General features: G+C 38.7%; 1 protein-coding gene across 1 annotated transcript; it reads left to right on the plus strand.

Annotated features, from left to right (window-relative positions):
* Positions 1–5,032: 5,032 nt before the first annotated feature.
* Positions 5,033–8,534, plus strand: LOC110897818 (CDK5RAP1-like protein). Its single transcript, XM_022144546.2, has 3 exons — positions 5,033–5,402; positions 6,721–7,757; positions 7,885–8,534. Exons 1-3 carry the CDS (start codon positions 5,056–5,058, stop codon positions 8,382–8,384), a joined length of 1,884 nt encoding a protein of 627 aa, XP_022000238.1. The 5' UTR covers positions 5,033–5,055; the 3' UTR covers positions 8,385–8,534.
* Positions 8,535–16,447: the final 7,913 nt, after the last annotated feature.

The following is a 16,447-nucleotide window of genomic DNA, read 5'->3' on the forward strand; positions in this document are numbered from 1 at the left end:
TCATCAAAATGGGGATTTCACTCCTGATTTGGTATAATTCTCCTCGTATGTTGTTGAAAATATCAGGATAAGCATGAGTAAATGGATAAAATCATCATAAGTCAGGTAATTTTGCCGGGAGTTTGCAGTTTTCACACCTATTCCTGACCAAATTGCTTAACTTTAATTGAAAATTTGAGTGCAGTGATAGCGAAGAATTGCAGAATAAGGCACATAAACTTGGTCTGTTGGTTCCTAACTATAGTCTAGGTCTCTATGACAGCGACCCAGACTAGGTCGTGTCTAGCCTTATTCCCTATAGTTATGGCTCTGATACCAATCTGTCACACCCCAACCGATGGCAGAATCATCGGGGCATGGCACTGAGCGAAACAGATTGTCCAGAAGTTTCCACAACAACTATTAATACAAATTCAGTTTAAAATGATACGTCCCATACCGTATCCCGAATAAATAACAAGTTATTACAGATAACATCCAAACAATTAATCCTGTTCCGACAACTCAGATTCAAATTAAACATAAATATTGTTCAATGCCCCTAAAGACCCAGACTGACAAGATCTACAGACAACTATGCACTAGCAGCTTGTTCTTGACAGACAACTATTTGTTGGGGGCCTCTAGAGACTTATTCTAGCTTCACTTCCCTAGCAAGCAAATATCCTAAACACCTGTCACATACGTTAAAATAAAGTCAATACATAAAATGTAAAGGTGAGCATACAAGTTTGATAATAGCATATAGAGTTCGAATAGTTTACGCATAAGCAGCACGTACACAGAGGGAAATGATGCATGTTAATTATCGACATGGACCTATCGATACCAACGACTGCGGGTTGACTGTCCGAGACAGTTCGCAATACATGATTACCACCGTAATCCATACAAGTAATTGTCCTTAACAACCCCCGTGTGAACGGGTGCTGAGTCCAAACTATTGTACTACGTTGCTAAGGCAGGTAGACAGCATTCCACGTGTAAACATAACAACAAGCATACATTTAGTCACGTAATACATGCAATTGGATAACGTTCAAATAGTTTGAATAGTGTGTTCGATTGTGATTTTGATAAGTAACGTATGTAACACCCAAAAGTGCTAAAGCAAAAAGGGATTCGAGTATACTCACAGTGGTTGGTTATGGATTGAAGGGAGCGCTGAGAGTAGGGTTAGCCTGAATAGTTCGATAGCATAACGATGAGTAACGCGGAAATGCAAATAAGTGCAAATGGATCGAATAGCCTGGTCGATCGAATAGCAGGTTCGATCGAACTGGCTGTTCGACCGGCATGAAAGTCCGTTTGAAATGTCCTGTTCGATCGGCCGGTAGGCTCAATCGGCTGGTCCATTCGAGTGGATTGTTTCTTCCTCTGATGTGTTTGTGTATGATGGTTTGAACTTTTGAAGTTTTCGTTGTAGTATTTAAGAACACTGAAGTGTTCTTACCCTTCAGGTCGATCGATCGAACGGTCTGTTCGATCGGCCGGCTTAGCCGATCGGTTAGGAACTTCAGAAGTAGTTCTCAGCTGGATGTCACTCGATCGAACGGCCTGTTCGATCGGCTGGCATCCCATACTACGAACGAGTTGCAAAATCAATTAAGTGTCGAAGCATAGTATCTCATGATCCGAAGAGTAATGTTTACCAATCGAGTAGCGTATTCGATCGAACATCACTTCGTCAATAGCATACTTCATGAAATTTGAAAAGTGTGGAACCATGTGCTAGCCGATCGGCTGGCCCGGCCGATCGGCTGATATGTTCGATCGGCTGGGCTATTCGTTCGAACAGCCTAGCCGTTCGGCCAACAATTCTGACCTGGTTGGCCTTTCGTCTAACACTTGGCTGTTTGATTACTTGTCATGATTTTAAGGTATTCTGACAGCGAGTTAAACCATAGAACGTGGGTTCTTACTTGCTTCACCGGTTCGGACAGGAATCACCCAAGTCCGGCCGGTGAACGGTTCGGAACGGTAGTTTGATGTTTAACCCGAAATCGGTGAATCTTGTAGATAGTATCCGAATCTTGAACCTTTTAACCATTAGAATGAGTAGTTAGTTGGTTCGAGCTCCGTTTCTATCGGGTTTTAAGGTTTTGAGTGTAAAATGTTGAAGAAAAGTTGGAAATCCTTCCATGAAAATGTTAAGATTCTTACAAATCCTAGTTGTTTATGTGGAAATCGCTCAGGTCTAAGCTATTCACGGTTGAATGAGGCCAAAGTATGATGTTCTTCAAGAACACCATGATGACATCACCCAAGAACACTTAGATCTTGGTGATTTCACGGTTAGAATTCAAGTTTTGAAAGATAGAAAGGTGTAGAATCATGTAATGATCAAAAATGTACAAGAGTTAGAGTGAAAACTTACCGGAGTTGAGAGAATCTGAGAAAAGGTGAAGAACAAGGCTGGTTCGGTCAGAGCTTTCCAAAAATAGAAAGGGTGATAATGACAGGGCTATTTATAGGCCTCCCAAAGAGGAAAGTGTCAACCGATCGGCCAGGATCTCCGATCGAATGGCCTGCTCGATCGGCCAGGAAAGTGCTAGCCGATCGGCTGGCCTGTTCGATCAGGATGCTTCCTGTTCGATCAGCAACCCTTTTCGAATGTTTCGCGACAGTGTTCGATATTTCGATTTCGATGGACGATGATACGAATACGATAGAGTTCCTAGTCAAATTACTTTCAGTCCCATCTACTATATCTAACATACCATCATCTATAAGTCACGTTTCGATGTCGGTTCCGATTGAGTTTGATTGCTTTTCGAGTTTCGATTCGAGTTTCGATTGATTCGATTGAATACCATAGAACATAAAGTAAACATGCACAAGTAACACATAAGGCACACACACACGTAAGTATTACCACACCAGTTTCGCATAGTTCGAGTCTCGAGTTCAATTGATTGATTTGATTAACTTGATTATTGATTGATTAACTTTATCGCATTGTTACTTCCTATTATTCATAGTCGTAAATCGGTCGCATTGATTAAACATTCGATCATTTTATTTAGACAACACTTACTCCACATAATACAAAAAAAGCAAAAGAAACATTAACAGTCAAAGAAGTCAAAGTTGACTTGGACTTTGACTTTGACATTCGAAAACACGGGGTGTTACACAACCGCCCCTAGGGGCGTTTTTCATCAAAAAATTCGAAAAGTGTTGTTTAAAAAACGCTCTTGCCCCACATGTTTTTCGAATTTATACCGTTTAACAACGGTCAAAAGCATTAATAATTTATTTTTTTTTATTCAACTTTTACCCTATATAATTCCCACTTCTCACCACATTTTTTTAAACTTTCTCCACTTTTTACCCACATTCTCTATTTTTTATAAACTCTCTCCACTTTTCACCTACAATCATGAATCCCTTCCGACCCCCATTCGGTGTGCCGTCGAGACCCGGTAAACTCCAATACATATCGGCCGAACACCACGCAACCGCAACTGAACTTCAACCGCAACTGAACTTCAACCTACAAGACATGGATCTGAATCTATTTGCGTACACCTAAATACTAGCCACGAGCGGTTCGCAACCATTCTTTTAAGTTCTGCAAACCTTTCCAACCATGGGCGGTTCGCAACCGTCTACTCAAGATACCGATCTGGAGATAGAAACGGTACCGGAGACATAACCCGAGCCCGTTGTCGAGGGATCCAAATGTGGGAAAAGGTCTCACAAAAAGAAATATCCAACCGCTCCTCGACGAATAGGAAACTACCAAGCATGGACGAAAGACAAGGAATACGCGTTGGCACGTGCGTGGCTAGATATATTGGAGACCCCCCAATGTTGGTAAGCGTTTTAAAAAGTTATTTTTTACATAATTCAGCCCATGTATTTTTTTTTTTGTAAAATATAACATTATAATTTTTGTATTTTTTCGTAGCAAATTATCAAATATCACCGGTTTTTTGGCAAAAAAATTCGTGAAACGTTCTTAAAAGCAATGGGTAAGATGGATATCGAGATAAAGATCTATTTCGAGCAAATGGAGCGATATCAACTTTAAATGTCATCAGTTTCAAGAGGTCTTCCAACGCACTCGGGACAACTGGGGAAGCGACCAAAACGATGGAAATATTTTAACAAGAGTGTCAGAAGAATATAATGCTACGAAGGGCATTTTCACGTATTTGAGATGTTGGGAGCTTTTACGAGGAAGTCCCAAATGCTCAAACGTACCGACGATGACGTCTAGCGGTAGTCGTAAATCAAAGCGGTCCAAAACATCATCGTTAGTTGACCCGGACACACCCACCTCAGATACTCGTAACGTCGATTTAAATATTATTTTAGACGACGACGAGGATTTGGAGTTGGAATGACTGCTGGGTAAAAGAAGTGCCAAACATAAGGGAAAAAAATGGAGTCCTCTTCATCTAATCCCGAAATATTGAAGCAAGATTTTGAAGAGATGAATCGACGCCTTTAGGACATTCGAGATCTCGGTCTTATGCGTTTACAAACTATGGAGGAAAGAAACGCCGAAAACAAAAAGTTTTTCGCGATACAAGAATCGAGACAAATGGAGAAAAATATCGAATTTTTGTCTAAACCCATCGACCATCTCACCGGCGACGCATTTATCCTAGCCCAAATGCATCGGCAGCAAATCCGTCAAAAATACGGACTTTAGCTTAATAGTTTTTTATTTATTTTTTTCGGTTTTTTATTTTTTTTAGGATTGTAATTTATTTTCTTATTTTGGGTTTTTTATTATTTTAACAATGTATGTTTTTATTTAATGAAATTTATTAGTTTTAATTAAAAAAAATTAATAATTGGTTAACGATTGATGGGGCATTATTGGTCATTATTCTCACTACGCCTATTTGTGAAAAACGACACATAATGCCCTTTGCTTACTTGGATGACAGGTGACGGAAAAAGCCCATGAATAAAACATTATTCACCCTTATCACTACGCGTGGTGTAACGAGATGATAAATCTAAGGGAGGGATCGGGTCAAGTCGAGTCGGTCGAACCAACCGGGGCAACCACACATCCCTGCGGGCACGAGGGCTTCCATGATTCTATTCCATCCACCTTCTCTCTCTCTCTCTCTCTCTCTCTCTGTCTCTCCCCCTATCCAATTCCAAACAATGGCGGCCACTCTCTCCTCCATCTTCAACATCCACCCTCACTCTGCTATCCGCTTCAATTACCGCCTCATTTCTTCTTCAATCTTCATTTTCTCACCCCGTCTCCCCACAAAACGCCCTTTCCGAGCCCTCGATTTCTCCAGAAAACTGTCTCATAACCCTGTGTTCAATGATGATAGCAAGAACAGTATCCCTAGCTTTCACCATTTCCTTGCTAAAGCTCAAGCTCAAGCTGCTACTGTTATTGTCTCGGATAGTGATACTCAAGCTGAGTAAGTTGATTTATACGTGTACGAATGAAACCCTAGGCCGGATTTATACCATTTTTTTGTTTCTGTTCTTGTTATGAGGGATAATGTTGCAAATTTGCATTAGAAAGGTTAGAATGATTAGAATCCATATCAGTTTTGAAACTGAAATTGAGATATTTCATATTCTTATTCATGATTTTGTTATGTACCTTATGATTATTATTAGGTATCTATCTTGGTTCTTAATTTGTCAAATAATTGTTTTTGCTGTCATATTGATCTTGGTTTAAATATGGGCGCATCAGGCATGCATAATGCGCGATGGAAACGTATCGTTGAAGTTGATGCGATGCGATTACATGATACACATGTGATGTGGCTTATGCGGCGTCTTATGTAGTTGATCAGCATTTCAACAAATTCCACCATCGAATGCAATGAGTCCGGATTTTTTTTTTTTTTTTTTTTAAATCTGATTAAATAGACTGACCATCGATTGAGCAATGGGTTGGAATATTTGAACAAGTTGGACCATCGAATGAGTAATGGGTCTGGGTATTTGAACAACTTAAACCATCGTTTGGACAACAGATGATGAGAATATCCTATATTTTAGTGTTTAAAAGTTAACAAGTTAAAATATTAACCATAGTTTTAAAAAACGGCTGAGGCGTGCGCCTCAAGGCGCGCCTCGAGGTGAAACACCCAAAAACGATTCTGAGGCGCGCCTCAGGGGGTTTATGTTGTATGTGCGCCTCAAGGGTTTTTGATACTTGTTTTTGAATTTTTGTGTCAATTTCAAGCAATTTATGTCTTTTTTATGTGTGTTTTTGATCATTTTGATGAATTTGAGGATGAATTTAGTTAGTATTATTATTTTTATAAGATATATAATTTTTATATTTATTTTTTAATTCCGCCTTGGGCTTACGCCTCGGTTCGCCTCGAGGCTTACGCCTCGTGAGGCGAAGGGAAAACGCCTCAAAACTCGTTTCCGTTCCTTTAAACCTTGATATTAACTATAAATAATATTTTAGTATTTTTTAACTAACGCCACTCTTACACTGTGCACATGCCTCGCACATCGGCTTTTGGGATCAAAACGCATCGGAGTGCCTCGCACCTTTAAAAACCAAGATATTGACCAACAGAACCAAGAGCTATTGTAGTCATGATTCTCTTGTTCTTTGCCGATTATTGTATTTAGAGGGTGTTTGGATGTCTTTTTCAAATTGATTATTGTGATTTAGATATAACCAGAATATGATAATCTTGATAGTGTAGTAGTTTTACGTTTATCTCAATAATTACCTGATTAACTAGAGCTATTACTTTCCAGTGATGTCCTGCCAAAAGGTCGTATATATCAAGAAACCTATGGATGTCAGATGAATGTCAATGATATGGAGATTGTCTTATCGGTTATGAAAAAAGCTGGATATGAAGAAATCGTAAATGACCCGGAGAGTGCCGAGATTATCTTCATTAACACCTGTGCTATTCGAGACAATGCTGAACAACGAGTATGGCAAAGACTTAATTACTTTTGGTTCTTGAAACGACATTGGAAAAGCAATGTTGCCACGGGGCGATCACACTCTTTACGTCCTCCAAAAGTAGTTGTACTCGGTTGTATGGCCGAGAGGCTAAAAGATAAAATATTAGATGCAGATAAAATGGTCGATGTTGTTTGCGGGCCCGATGCATATCGTGATTTGCCGCGCCTTCTACAAGAAGTAGACAATGGTCAAAAGGGGATCAATACCCTTCTATCTCTTGAAGAAACCTACGCTGACATAAGCCCGGTTCGGATATCCAAAAATTCTATTTCGGCTTTTGTTTCGGTGATGCGGGGTTGTAATAACATGTGTTCTTTTTGCATAGTTCCGTTTACGAGAGGCCGAGAGAGGTCTCGTCCTGTCGAATCTATAGTCAAAGAAGTTGCGGAACTTGAAAAGGAAGGTGTCAAAGAGGTCACGCTTCTTGGTCAAAATGTCAACAGTTACAACGATGCGGGTGATGATGAAGTTGAACCGACTGTTGATTGGAAGCTGAGTGACGGGTTTTCGAGTAAATGCAAGGTGAAAAAAGTCGGGTTGCGTTTTGCGGATCTTTTAGATAGACTTTCACTTGAGTTTCCAGAAATTCGGTTTAGATACACGTCTCCACACCCTAAAGATTTCCCAGATGAATTGTTGTATATAATGAGAGATAGGCACAATGTTTGCAAAAATATACATTTGCCTGCACAATCCGGGAATAGCAACATGCTTGAAAGAATGAGACGGGGGTACACACGAGAAGCGTACTTAGAACTCGTGAGCAAGATTCGGAGTATAATTCCAGATGTCGGGTTAACCAGTGATTTCATATGTGGTAAGAATCCATTTGGGTTTGGCTCCTCATTTTTACCTTTCATAGCCTTTTCACTTGTTTTTCGGTATTTATATATTTGTATTATCTATGCTAATATTTTGAAATTCGGCCCAATTCTACTCTACAGGCTTCTGTGAGGAGACGGAGGAGGAACACCAAGACACTTTAAGTCTTGTAAGAGCGGTTGGTTACGATATGGCATACATGTTTGCATATAGCATGAGGGAGAAAACACATGCTCATAGAAACTATACCGATAATGTGCCCGAGGAGGTAAAACAAAGACGACTGACAGAACTTATTGAAGCGTTCCGCGAGTCAACCGGTCAGTGTTTCGACTCGCAAATTGGGTCGGTTCAGCTCGTGTTAGTTGAAGGCCCGAATAAGAGAGCTCCTGAAACCGAGCTAATAGGAAAGAGCGATAGGGGTCACAGGGTAATTTTCACTAACTTACCGGTTCCGGATTTGGCAGGTTGTGATGGCGATCGAGTTCCAAGAGTTGGTGATTATGTACATGTTAAGATTTTGAAATCATCACGAGCATCACTATTTGGTGCTGCACTTGGTATCACAACCATGAGTTCATTTTACAATGTTGCACAACAAGAAGCTGTTGCTTCTTTGTAAGTTGATCTTGATATGGCCTTTTTTATGTAGTTTTACTGGATTTAGTTGTTTATCATGACCTTTTGTTTTATTATATATTTATTTTTTATTAGCTTCATTGTATAAAAACTACCCTTTTGTAGTGATTGTAATGTAATTCAAGCGTCCGTACATCCAGGCATACTCGCATAAGATGTTTTTTTCAATAATTATATATGAGATTATGTATGTTGCATGAAAAAATGGATATGTATGTATTTTGTCTCCTCAATGTACTAGAGATTTCTAATAAAGTGATCATTGAGGGGTGTTTGACCATGTTTTATAATTACTCATGCCAACGGGTATTCTTTTTAGTAAGATCCAAGAGGACATATGCGGCCATATTAAATATTAATATATCAAAAGAGTACATTGCCATACTCCGGGAAACAAAGACATTATTAGGGTGTGTATTGTTTGGTTGGTTCGGTTATTATCTTCAACTGAAAGCAAAGTCATTGGTTAGTCTATTTTATAAATAGTCAGTTTTCGGTTAATCTGTTTGATTTATTCGGTTAGATTTACAGTTTTTTTGTTTGATTCATTTAATTTCGGTTAATACCTAAAACCAAATTTGCGCTAAAACTTTTGTTTAAAAATATACATGGATTTGAGGTATAAATTAGGGGTGAGCAAGTTTAGGTCCGGATCGAAAATAACCGAGAACCGAAACGAAAATATACCCAACCCGACCCGAACCCAAGTACCTAGGTATTTAGATCGGTTCCAATTTTTCATATAAAATAGGGTCGGGTCGGTCGGTTCTTTTCATGGTGAAACCCGACTTGGACCTATGGACCGGAACCGACCCTATATTTTGGGTAGTGAATCGGTTCTGTATTTTATGTTTGATCGGTTCTCGGGTCGGGTAGGGTCGGATTTTTCCTTTTGCTCACCCCTAGTATAAATACATGAGATTAGTGTATAAATAAATAAATGAAATAGAAGTATAAAGACATAAAATGTAGGTATAAAAGAAGAAATACATGAACTGAAGGTACAGAAACAAAAAATATATGATAATATGAATGGTCTGATTCGGTTTGGTTAAACAAGGGTACAAAACAAACGATAACTGGATTTGGTTAATTTGGATTTCGGTTAATTGGTTTTCAGTTAATTAACTTTTTGGTTTATTTCGGTTCGGTTTCGTCAGTTTCCGGTTCAATTTTGGCTAACAATTCTGTTATTACTTACCCTTAGACACTTTTAATCCCGTAACATATCAATTATTTTAATTAAAAAAACTATAAAAATATTATACTCAAACTAAAGAGAATAAAGTACTCGTTTTCATGGTGTAATTTAAAAAAATATCAACGTACAAAAAAGTTATAACTGTTTGAAAATCACGGGGACAGTTAGTTTTTGATAAGAGGATAAAATGTAACTAAAGATTAATTATCTATAATTTTGTTAAAGATGATGGAATTAAAATGTAAATAAAATGATAATATTAAAGTTTAATTTGTGTTTGAAAGACTAATTTACCCTTATTTTAGGTTGTACCTTTATTGAAAAAAGTCCTTTCACTTTTGAGTATCTTAAAATGCCTCTATAACATTATATTTCAAAATTTAATATAATAAAATGCCGGAGCGTACCAGTATCTTCGATATCAGTGCCGGTTGACACCAGACTTATCCAAAAGTAAAGAAAAAAATGTATATATTTATTATTATATAAAAAAAATACTATTCATAAGGTTCTATTATTAATATATAGGATAATAAAATGCACTAATGACACTGAACCGGAGCGTACCAATATCTTCGATACCAGTGCCGGTTGACAATAGGCTTATCCAACTTAAAAAGTGAAGAAAAAATTGTATATATTTATTATAATATAAAAAATACTATTCATAAGGTTCTATTATTAATATATAGGATAATATATAGGATAATGTGGATCACTCCAACATTTTATGGTTTTTAAGGGGGTGTTTGGGATTCCATTTTCCCACCTCCTTATAACTTTTTGAAAAAATAGGTTTTTTAGGAAAATTATGTTTGGGTAATTGTTTAAAAAGGAGTTTAACGCTACTCTTTGACTAGTTATAAAGACCATCGTTGAACATGTCATGATGTGAAATACAGTGAGGCATATGTTGTCGAGATAAAGGTTTAATATACAGTGCTTCATGTTCACAACAATAGTGTTTAGCTGAATCCCTAATTAAATATACATTCAATGGCTAAATAGTCATCTTTACGGGTAGGAGATGTTTTTGCATGTGCCGTTGCACTGATTGTTGCACTGATCAGATCAAGATCAATTGCTAATCATGAATACTCTCCACTAGAACAGGTCTTCGGAGGAGAATCAAGTCCATTCCACCTAAAAAAATATCAGGTTATGCGGCCTATGCACCAATTGTAGAAAATATACGATGATATACTACAATTTCACTATTTGTAACATTTGTTTATATTATTCAGCTTTTATAAAACTTTAATTACTTGTTATTGGTTTGTTAATGTTTAGGTAAGTGGGCTTGTTGCAGTTACACGTATTGGGCCTGTTACACAAGAATTTGGGCTTGCTTAATGGATTAAGTCGTCAAGTGAAGATATAACAAGTTCAGAAGTGCAGCATGGATTCAAGTTGTTATAACAATTCTCCTGGATATCCAGGTTCAAGTATTGGGTGTCTAAAAGACTTTGACCCGTATCTGCTTTGATTAAGTGAGATATTTTTCATTTTTCTGTCCGTTCTCTCTCTTAGGGGCGATTTAGGGTTTCTTTTGTGAGTTTGTTCATTCGCAGAAGTTGTGATTCTCGTCTTAGTTATTAAGATCATCGTGTTGATGATCTTTAGAGAGTATGAGTGATTTGTGTTTCAGTTCTTTGTATCTTGTATTCAGAATATTCTTTTTTAGGGTTTAAATCCTTCGGTTTGGGTATTTATGAGATGTATACAGCTTGATACCAAATGTTTTGACATGGTATCAGAGCTTGATGTGCGTTAGTGTATATATGTTTTAGGTATATATTTTAAGCCCTTTTTACACTTTAGCCAAGTTTTAAATTTATAAAACACGATATTTACTAACACTAGATACACATATGGGCAAATGCACCCATCGTGGACGTAGTATAGTGTTGGTAAGATACCGAGGTCGTCCAAGGACACAAGAGCTTTTAGTACCGGTTTATCCTCAACGTCTAATCAAATCAAAATGTTAGAAAAGATTTTTTTTTAAAACTAAGAAAATAAAACTAACTAAATGTTGAAAAGTAAAAATAAAATAAAACAGATAGACAAGATGAATCACTTGGATCCGACTCGTGTGTTAGTATAACCTTTGATTATTTTCGCACTTTGGCACTTGTTTAAGAGATTATCTTAGTTATTGTAGTAGGCCCCTCTTTTGAAGGCGACGTTACCCTCAACCCAGTAGTTTGAGTCAGCAAGGATACAATCCTAAAGGGTCGGATTATTGAAAGATAATGAATTAAGTTATTAATGCAAATTATGGTAGGCCCCTCTTTTGGAGGTGACGTTACCCTCGACTAAGTAGTCTGAGTCAGCAGGGATACAGTCCTAAATAGCCGGGTTATAGTATTAATAGTAGTTAAATTATGAGGGGATCAAAGAGTTTGGACCCCCGCCATCCAATACCTTTGGTTATTAAAGGAGGTCCTACTAAATTTGACCCAGGTCCCTTGCAGGACCTCTAAACGCTGAACAAGGGCAAGACCCTTACCAAACCGTTCCCTTAACCCCCGACCAGGTAGCCAACATACCTCCATATAGACCGTGGAGATATGAATAGTGAAAATCTTTTATTTTATATAGACAGTAAAATAATGCAAAGACACCACGGACAAACGATAAGGAAGAGTCACCTTCAACATAAGAAACTAGTTATTAAAGTCATTAATACAAAACCAATTAAGAAGTGCAAAAGATTAAAAATAAAAAGTATTATACTAAACACTTGTCTTCACCAAGTGATGTAAGAGACTTAGGCAAACATGGCCTTGATTGTCAAGAACTCTTACGATCAATCTTGGATCCCGAGACGACTCACACACTCTATGATGGACAATGGATGATGGTGGTGGATGATGGTGGTGGGTGGTGGATGAAGTGTGAGAGAGGTGGTATGCCAAGGGATGAGTTGAAATGTCTCCAAGCATTCCTATTTATAGGCTGAACAGAAGCCTGGGCACGGCCCCGTGTCCGCTGGGCACGGCCCCGTGCCCATCTGACACTATCTCTCCTCATTAATTGTAATTCGCAATTACAATTAATGCGCCTACTGTACTTTGACCACGCCCCCGTGTCCACTGGGCACGGCCCCGTGGTGAGCAATAGAAGCTTCTACAGGTTTGTCTTTTCTGCTGCTTCTTGGGCACGGCCCCGTGCTTGCTGAGCACGGGGCGTGTTCAGCCTTCTGTCTTCCTTGTTTTGCTTGGGAGGATGCTGTCGAGGGGTCGGGCAATCCACTTTTGTTCCTTTTCTTGTATTTATGTTAGATTTAGCCGTCTTTTTACTTCTTTTGTTAATTTGAGCTCATTTCATCCTGAAAATACAAAAGGAAGACAAAAACACACTTTTCTAACATTAGTACTAAAAAAGGGTTAGTTTTATGCCACTATTGACATAATTTATATGTTGCATTTTGCGCGTATCAAATACCCCCACACTTGAATCTTTGATTGTACTCAAGCAAAACTCTTTATAACGTGGCTTTATTCACTCCCAAATGGAATGGGTAGAAGAGAAGGTTTTGGGCTTGTCATAGAGTGTTGGGATTTTCCAAGATCGTTTAGGTTTTATTTTTATTTATTTACAATCCTATTCGCCATGATTTATTAAAAACGTTTCATAAGATAAATTATTTATTAAGGCATAGCATACCTTTTTAAAATTCCATTTATATACAGGTTCACATACCTCACGGGAGAAATCACTCACACTCGGCCGAAGGTGTATTTTTTAGTGAATCACTCGAGAGCGGCATGGAACTTATTTCTACCATAAGCTTGCCAAGCAATCAATCATCCTCCTTTTTAACTTTATACCTTTGTAAATATCAAGAGGACTTTTTGGGTGAAGGGTTAGGCTTGGGTTAAAGGTGGGTAGTTGGGTTAGTGGTTAGTAGAAAAGGGCGAAAGGCGTAAAAAGCGTCGGTTTTCGTAAAACATTTTGTTTTTGTGACTTTTTTTTAATGAAGTATTTATTCAAACAAGCTTTTGTTTAAGGAGCTTTGTTTGTTTATTTCCAACTTCATTGTAAATTTTTTTTAATCACACGAAAACCGAGCTTGTTACTAAAATAAAAGGTAAAAATAAAAAGGGTTTTTGGTGGGTAAAAAGGGTTTTGGGTTAAGAAATGAAAAGGTTTAGGCTCAACGGGGTTAACTAGGGGGAATTTTTGGGTAGGTGAAAAAAAATAAAAATAATGGTGTTGAAAGAAAAAGGGTTAGTCCTAATGTCTCCATCATTTACTTACTTGGGTTTAAGTTGGTAAGGACCGTGAATGTATTGTCGTGGCAAGTTCTAGAGTCGTAAGAACCAAGCGGCTATTCGCACAAGAAACGAAAAATGAGCATTTAGTTGTAAAGATGTGTATTTGTATGCTCTATAAAGGCTCAAAACTCACTTTTGTGGGAATGGGTTTTTATGTGATCAAGTATATATAATCAAATTTTAACTAAGCTTGTCATGTCGTTTCATAATTTTCTTATGTTGGTTCTTTTTATCACGACGCTATCAGTTGTAAGTTCGTAAAAATATAACCTTGTTAAATTTAGAATTCCCAACTTAAACTTAGACAAGTAAAAAAAATGAAAATTTTTGAAAAAATTTGGGGTGATTAGCGGTTCCAATAGAGTTTTGTGTAAGGCTTGTTATTAGGACTTGCAAAATTCAAGGTTTTAACATCCCCCCACACTTAAACTACACATTGTCCTCAATGTGTCCCAAAAATAAGTTTTTAGGTTGATTGGATGTGTAAAATGGTGTTTAAAAGCAAAATTTTATGTTACTGGCAGTCTGGACACGACCTCGTGGTGACCGGGCACGGCCCCGTGTTCAGGTGCCAGTAATGAAATTTGAAGAAAAGAAACAGAAGCCTGGACACGGGGGCGTGTTCAGTGAACACGGCCCGTGTCCAATTACCTGAACTGGGCATTTGTCTGCAGGATGTTCAGCACGGGGTCGTGTTGGCTGGGCACGGCCCGTGCTGGCTTACTGTAATGGAGAAATTATTGTCGGATGGCCCTGTTTCCGTGCATGGGCCATGCTTCTCGTTTCCCTTGTTTATCCTTGACCACCATGAGTGTGTTTTATTTCTGCAAAGTAAAACTAAAAGATTAAACTAAACTAAGGATAGTTCCGCGGAATGCCTCCGTGGTACGCCACGTTTATAAGGGTCCTTGGCTAGACCCAAGGTGAGGTTATATGTTTTCTGAGTGGGATGTTTTGCATCCCATGTTGCACCGTCGGAGAGCATCATCCAAACTCGAATCAATAACCTTCATGTAATTGGCCGGGTCATCGTCCTCTATTCTCTTCCCAACCCCGAATTTTACTTCATTATCCCCATATTTTAAAGTGAGCGTTCCGTCATTCATGTCCACTACTGCTTGTGCGGTGGCGAGAAAGGGTCTCCCTAGTATGAGGGGGACTTCGGTGTCTTCTTCCATATCAAGTATGACAAAGTCGGCCGGGTAAACGAAATTGTCTACCTTGACTAGGACATTTTCAATGACGCCTTGTGGGAACTTGACGGATCGATCAGCAAGTTGTATACTCATTTTTGTAGGACTCGTTTTTCCTAGACCGAGTCTTTTGAACATTGATGCGGGCATGAGGTTAATGCTAGCCCCAAGGTCGGCTAGTGCATTACGAACGGGGGAGTCCCCGATCAAGCAAGGAATTGTGAAGCTTCCGGGATCAATTTTCTTTTGGGGGAGTTTGTTGAGTACGAGGGCGGAGCATTCTTCGCCTAAGTTAACTAATTGCAATGTTTCAATTTTCCTTTTATGGGTGAGGAAGTCCCTCATAAATTTAGAGTATTTAAGCATTTGAGTTAGGACGTCAATACAAGGAATGTTGACATGCAATTGTTTTAGTAGACTTTCAAATTTTGCGAATTGCTCGTTGGTCTTTTGGCGGATTAACCTACCGGGGTACGGAACCGGAGGAGCCTTGGTGGGCTCTGCCGGTGGCGGAGTAACCTTCTCTTGATGGGGCGGTGATGTGGTCTCCTTAGTAGGCGATGGCCCTTCCGCGGTACCCACGGTACGGTTCTGTAAGGTGATGAGATGAACTTGCGCCTTTGGGTTTGTTTCGGTATTACTTGGTAATGCGCCTTGCGGTCTCTCGGAGAAATTTTGGGCTAGCTGACTTATTTGTTTTTCGATGTTTTGTATACTAGCTTGTTGATTTCTAAAATTTGATTCTAATTGTAGAAATCTATCCGAGTTTTTCTTTTCGGTGTCGGAGATAAAGCGAGATATAGTATCTTCAAGCCTTTCTCGTCCACCTTGTTGTTGAGGGAAATTTTGTGACTCATTTCTTTGTTGTTGAAAGTTTGTTCGTTGATTTTGTTGGTTACTACTATTGCCGGGTTCCCTCCAACCAAGGTTAGGGTGGTTTCGCCATCCTTGGTTGTAGGTGCCCGTTGGAGGACCCGACGGCCTAGGTCTATTATCAATGTAGATTACCGATTCTGTTTGATCATCTGTTTCTTTCATACAACTCCAATTTTCATGTGGCCCACCACACCTTTCACAAGCCATAACCGAGACCGTTTTTGTCATTTCCAACTTTTTAATTTTTGAAGAGAGGGCCTTGATTTGGGCTTGTAAAGAAGTGCTTTCATCAACTTTATGGGTGCCCGGGGCAATAGATTTATTGCCTCGGGGAGTGGGCCACTGAAAATTGGTTTGAGCAATTTCCTCAATTTAATTATATATTTCATGCGGGCGGCGATTACTTAAAAGTCCCCCGGATCTAGAGTCAAGTGTTTGCCTTGTGTGTGGCAACAACCCATTATAGAAAGTGGATACTTGTTGCCATATCGCA

The sequence above is a fragment of the Helianthus annuus genome, chromosome 15, assembly GCF_002127325.2.
Source record: "Helianthus annuus cultivar XRQ/B chromosome 15, HanXRQr2.0-SUNRISE, whole genome shotgun sequence".
In the NCBI taxonomy this organism is placed as follows: Eukaryota; Viridiplantae; Streptophyta; class Magnoliopsida; order Asterales; family Asteraceae; genus Helianthus; species Helianthus annuus.

Bases quoted from the DNA above. Each gene is read 5' to 3' on its own strand.
- LOC110897818 (XM_022144546.2), top strand. From the start codon at position 5,056: ATGATTCTATTCCATCCACCTTCTCTCTCTCTCTCTCTCTCTCTCTCT. The intron at 5,403-6,720 runs GTAAGTTGATTT...ATTACTTTCCAG, and splicing joins GATAGTGATACTCAAGCTGA to TGATGTCCTGCCAAAAGGTC. The intron at 7,758-7,884 runs GTAAGAATCCAT...TCTACTCTACAG, and splicing joins AACCAGTGATTTCATATGTG to GCTTCTGTGAGGAGACGGAG.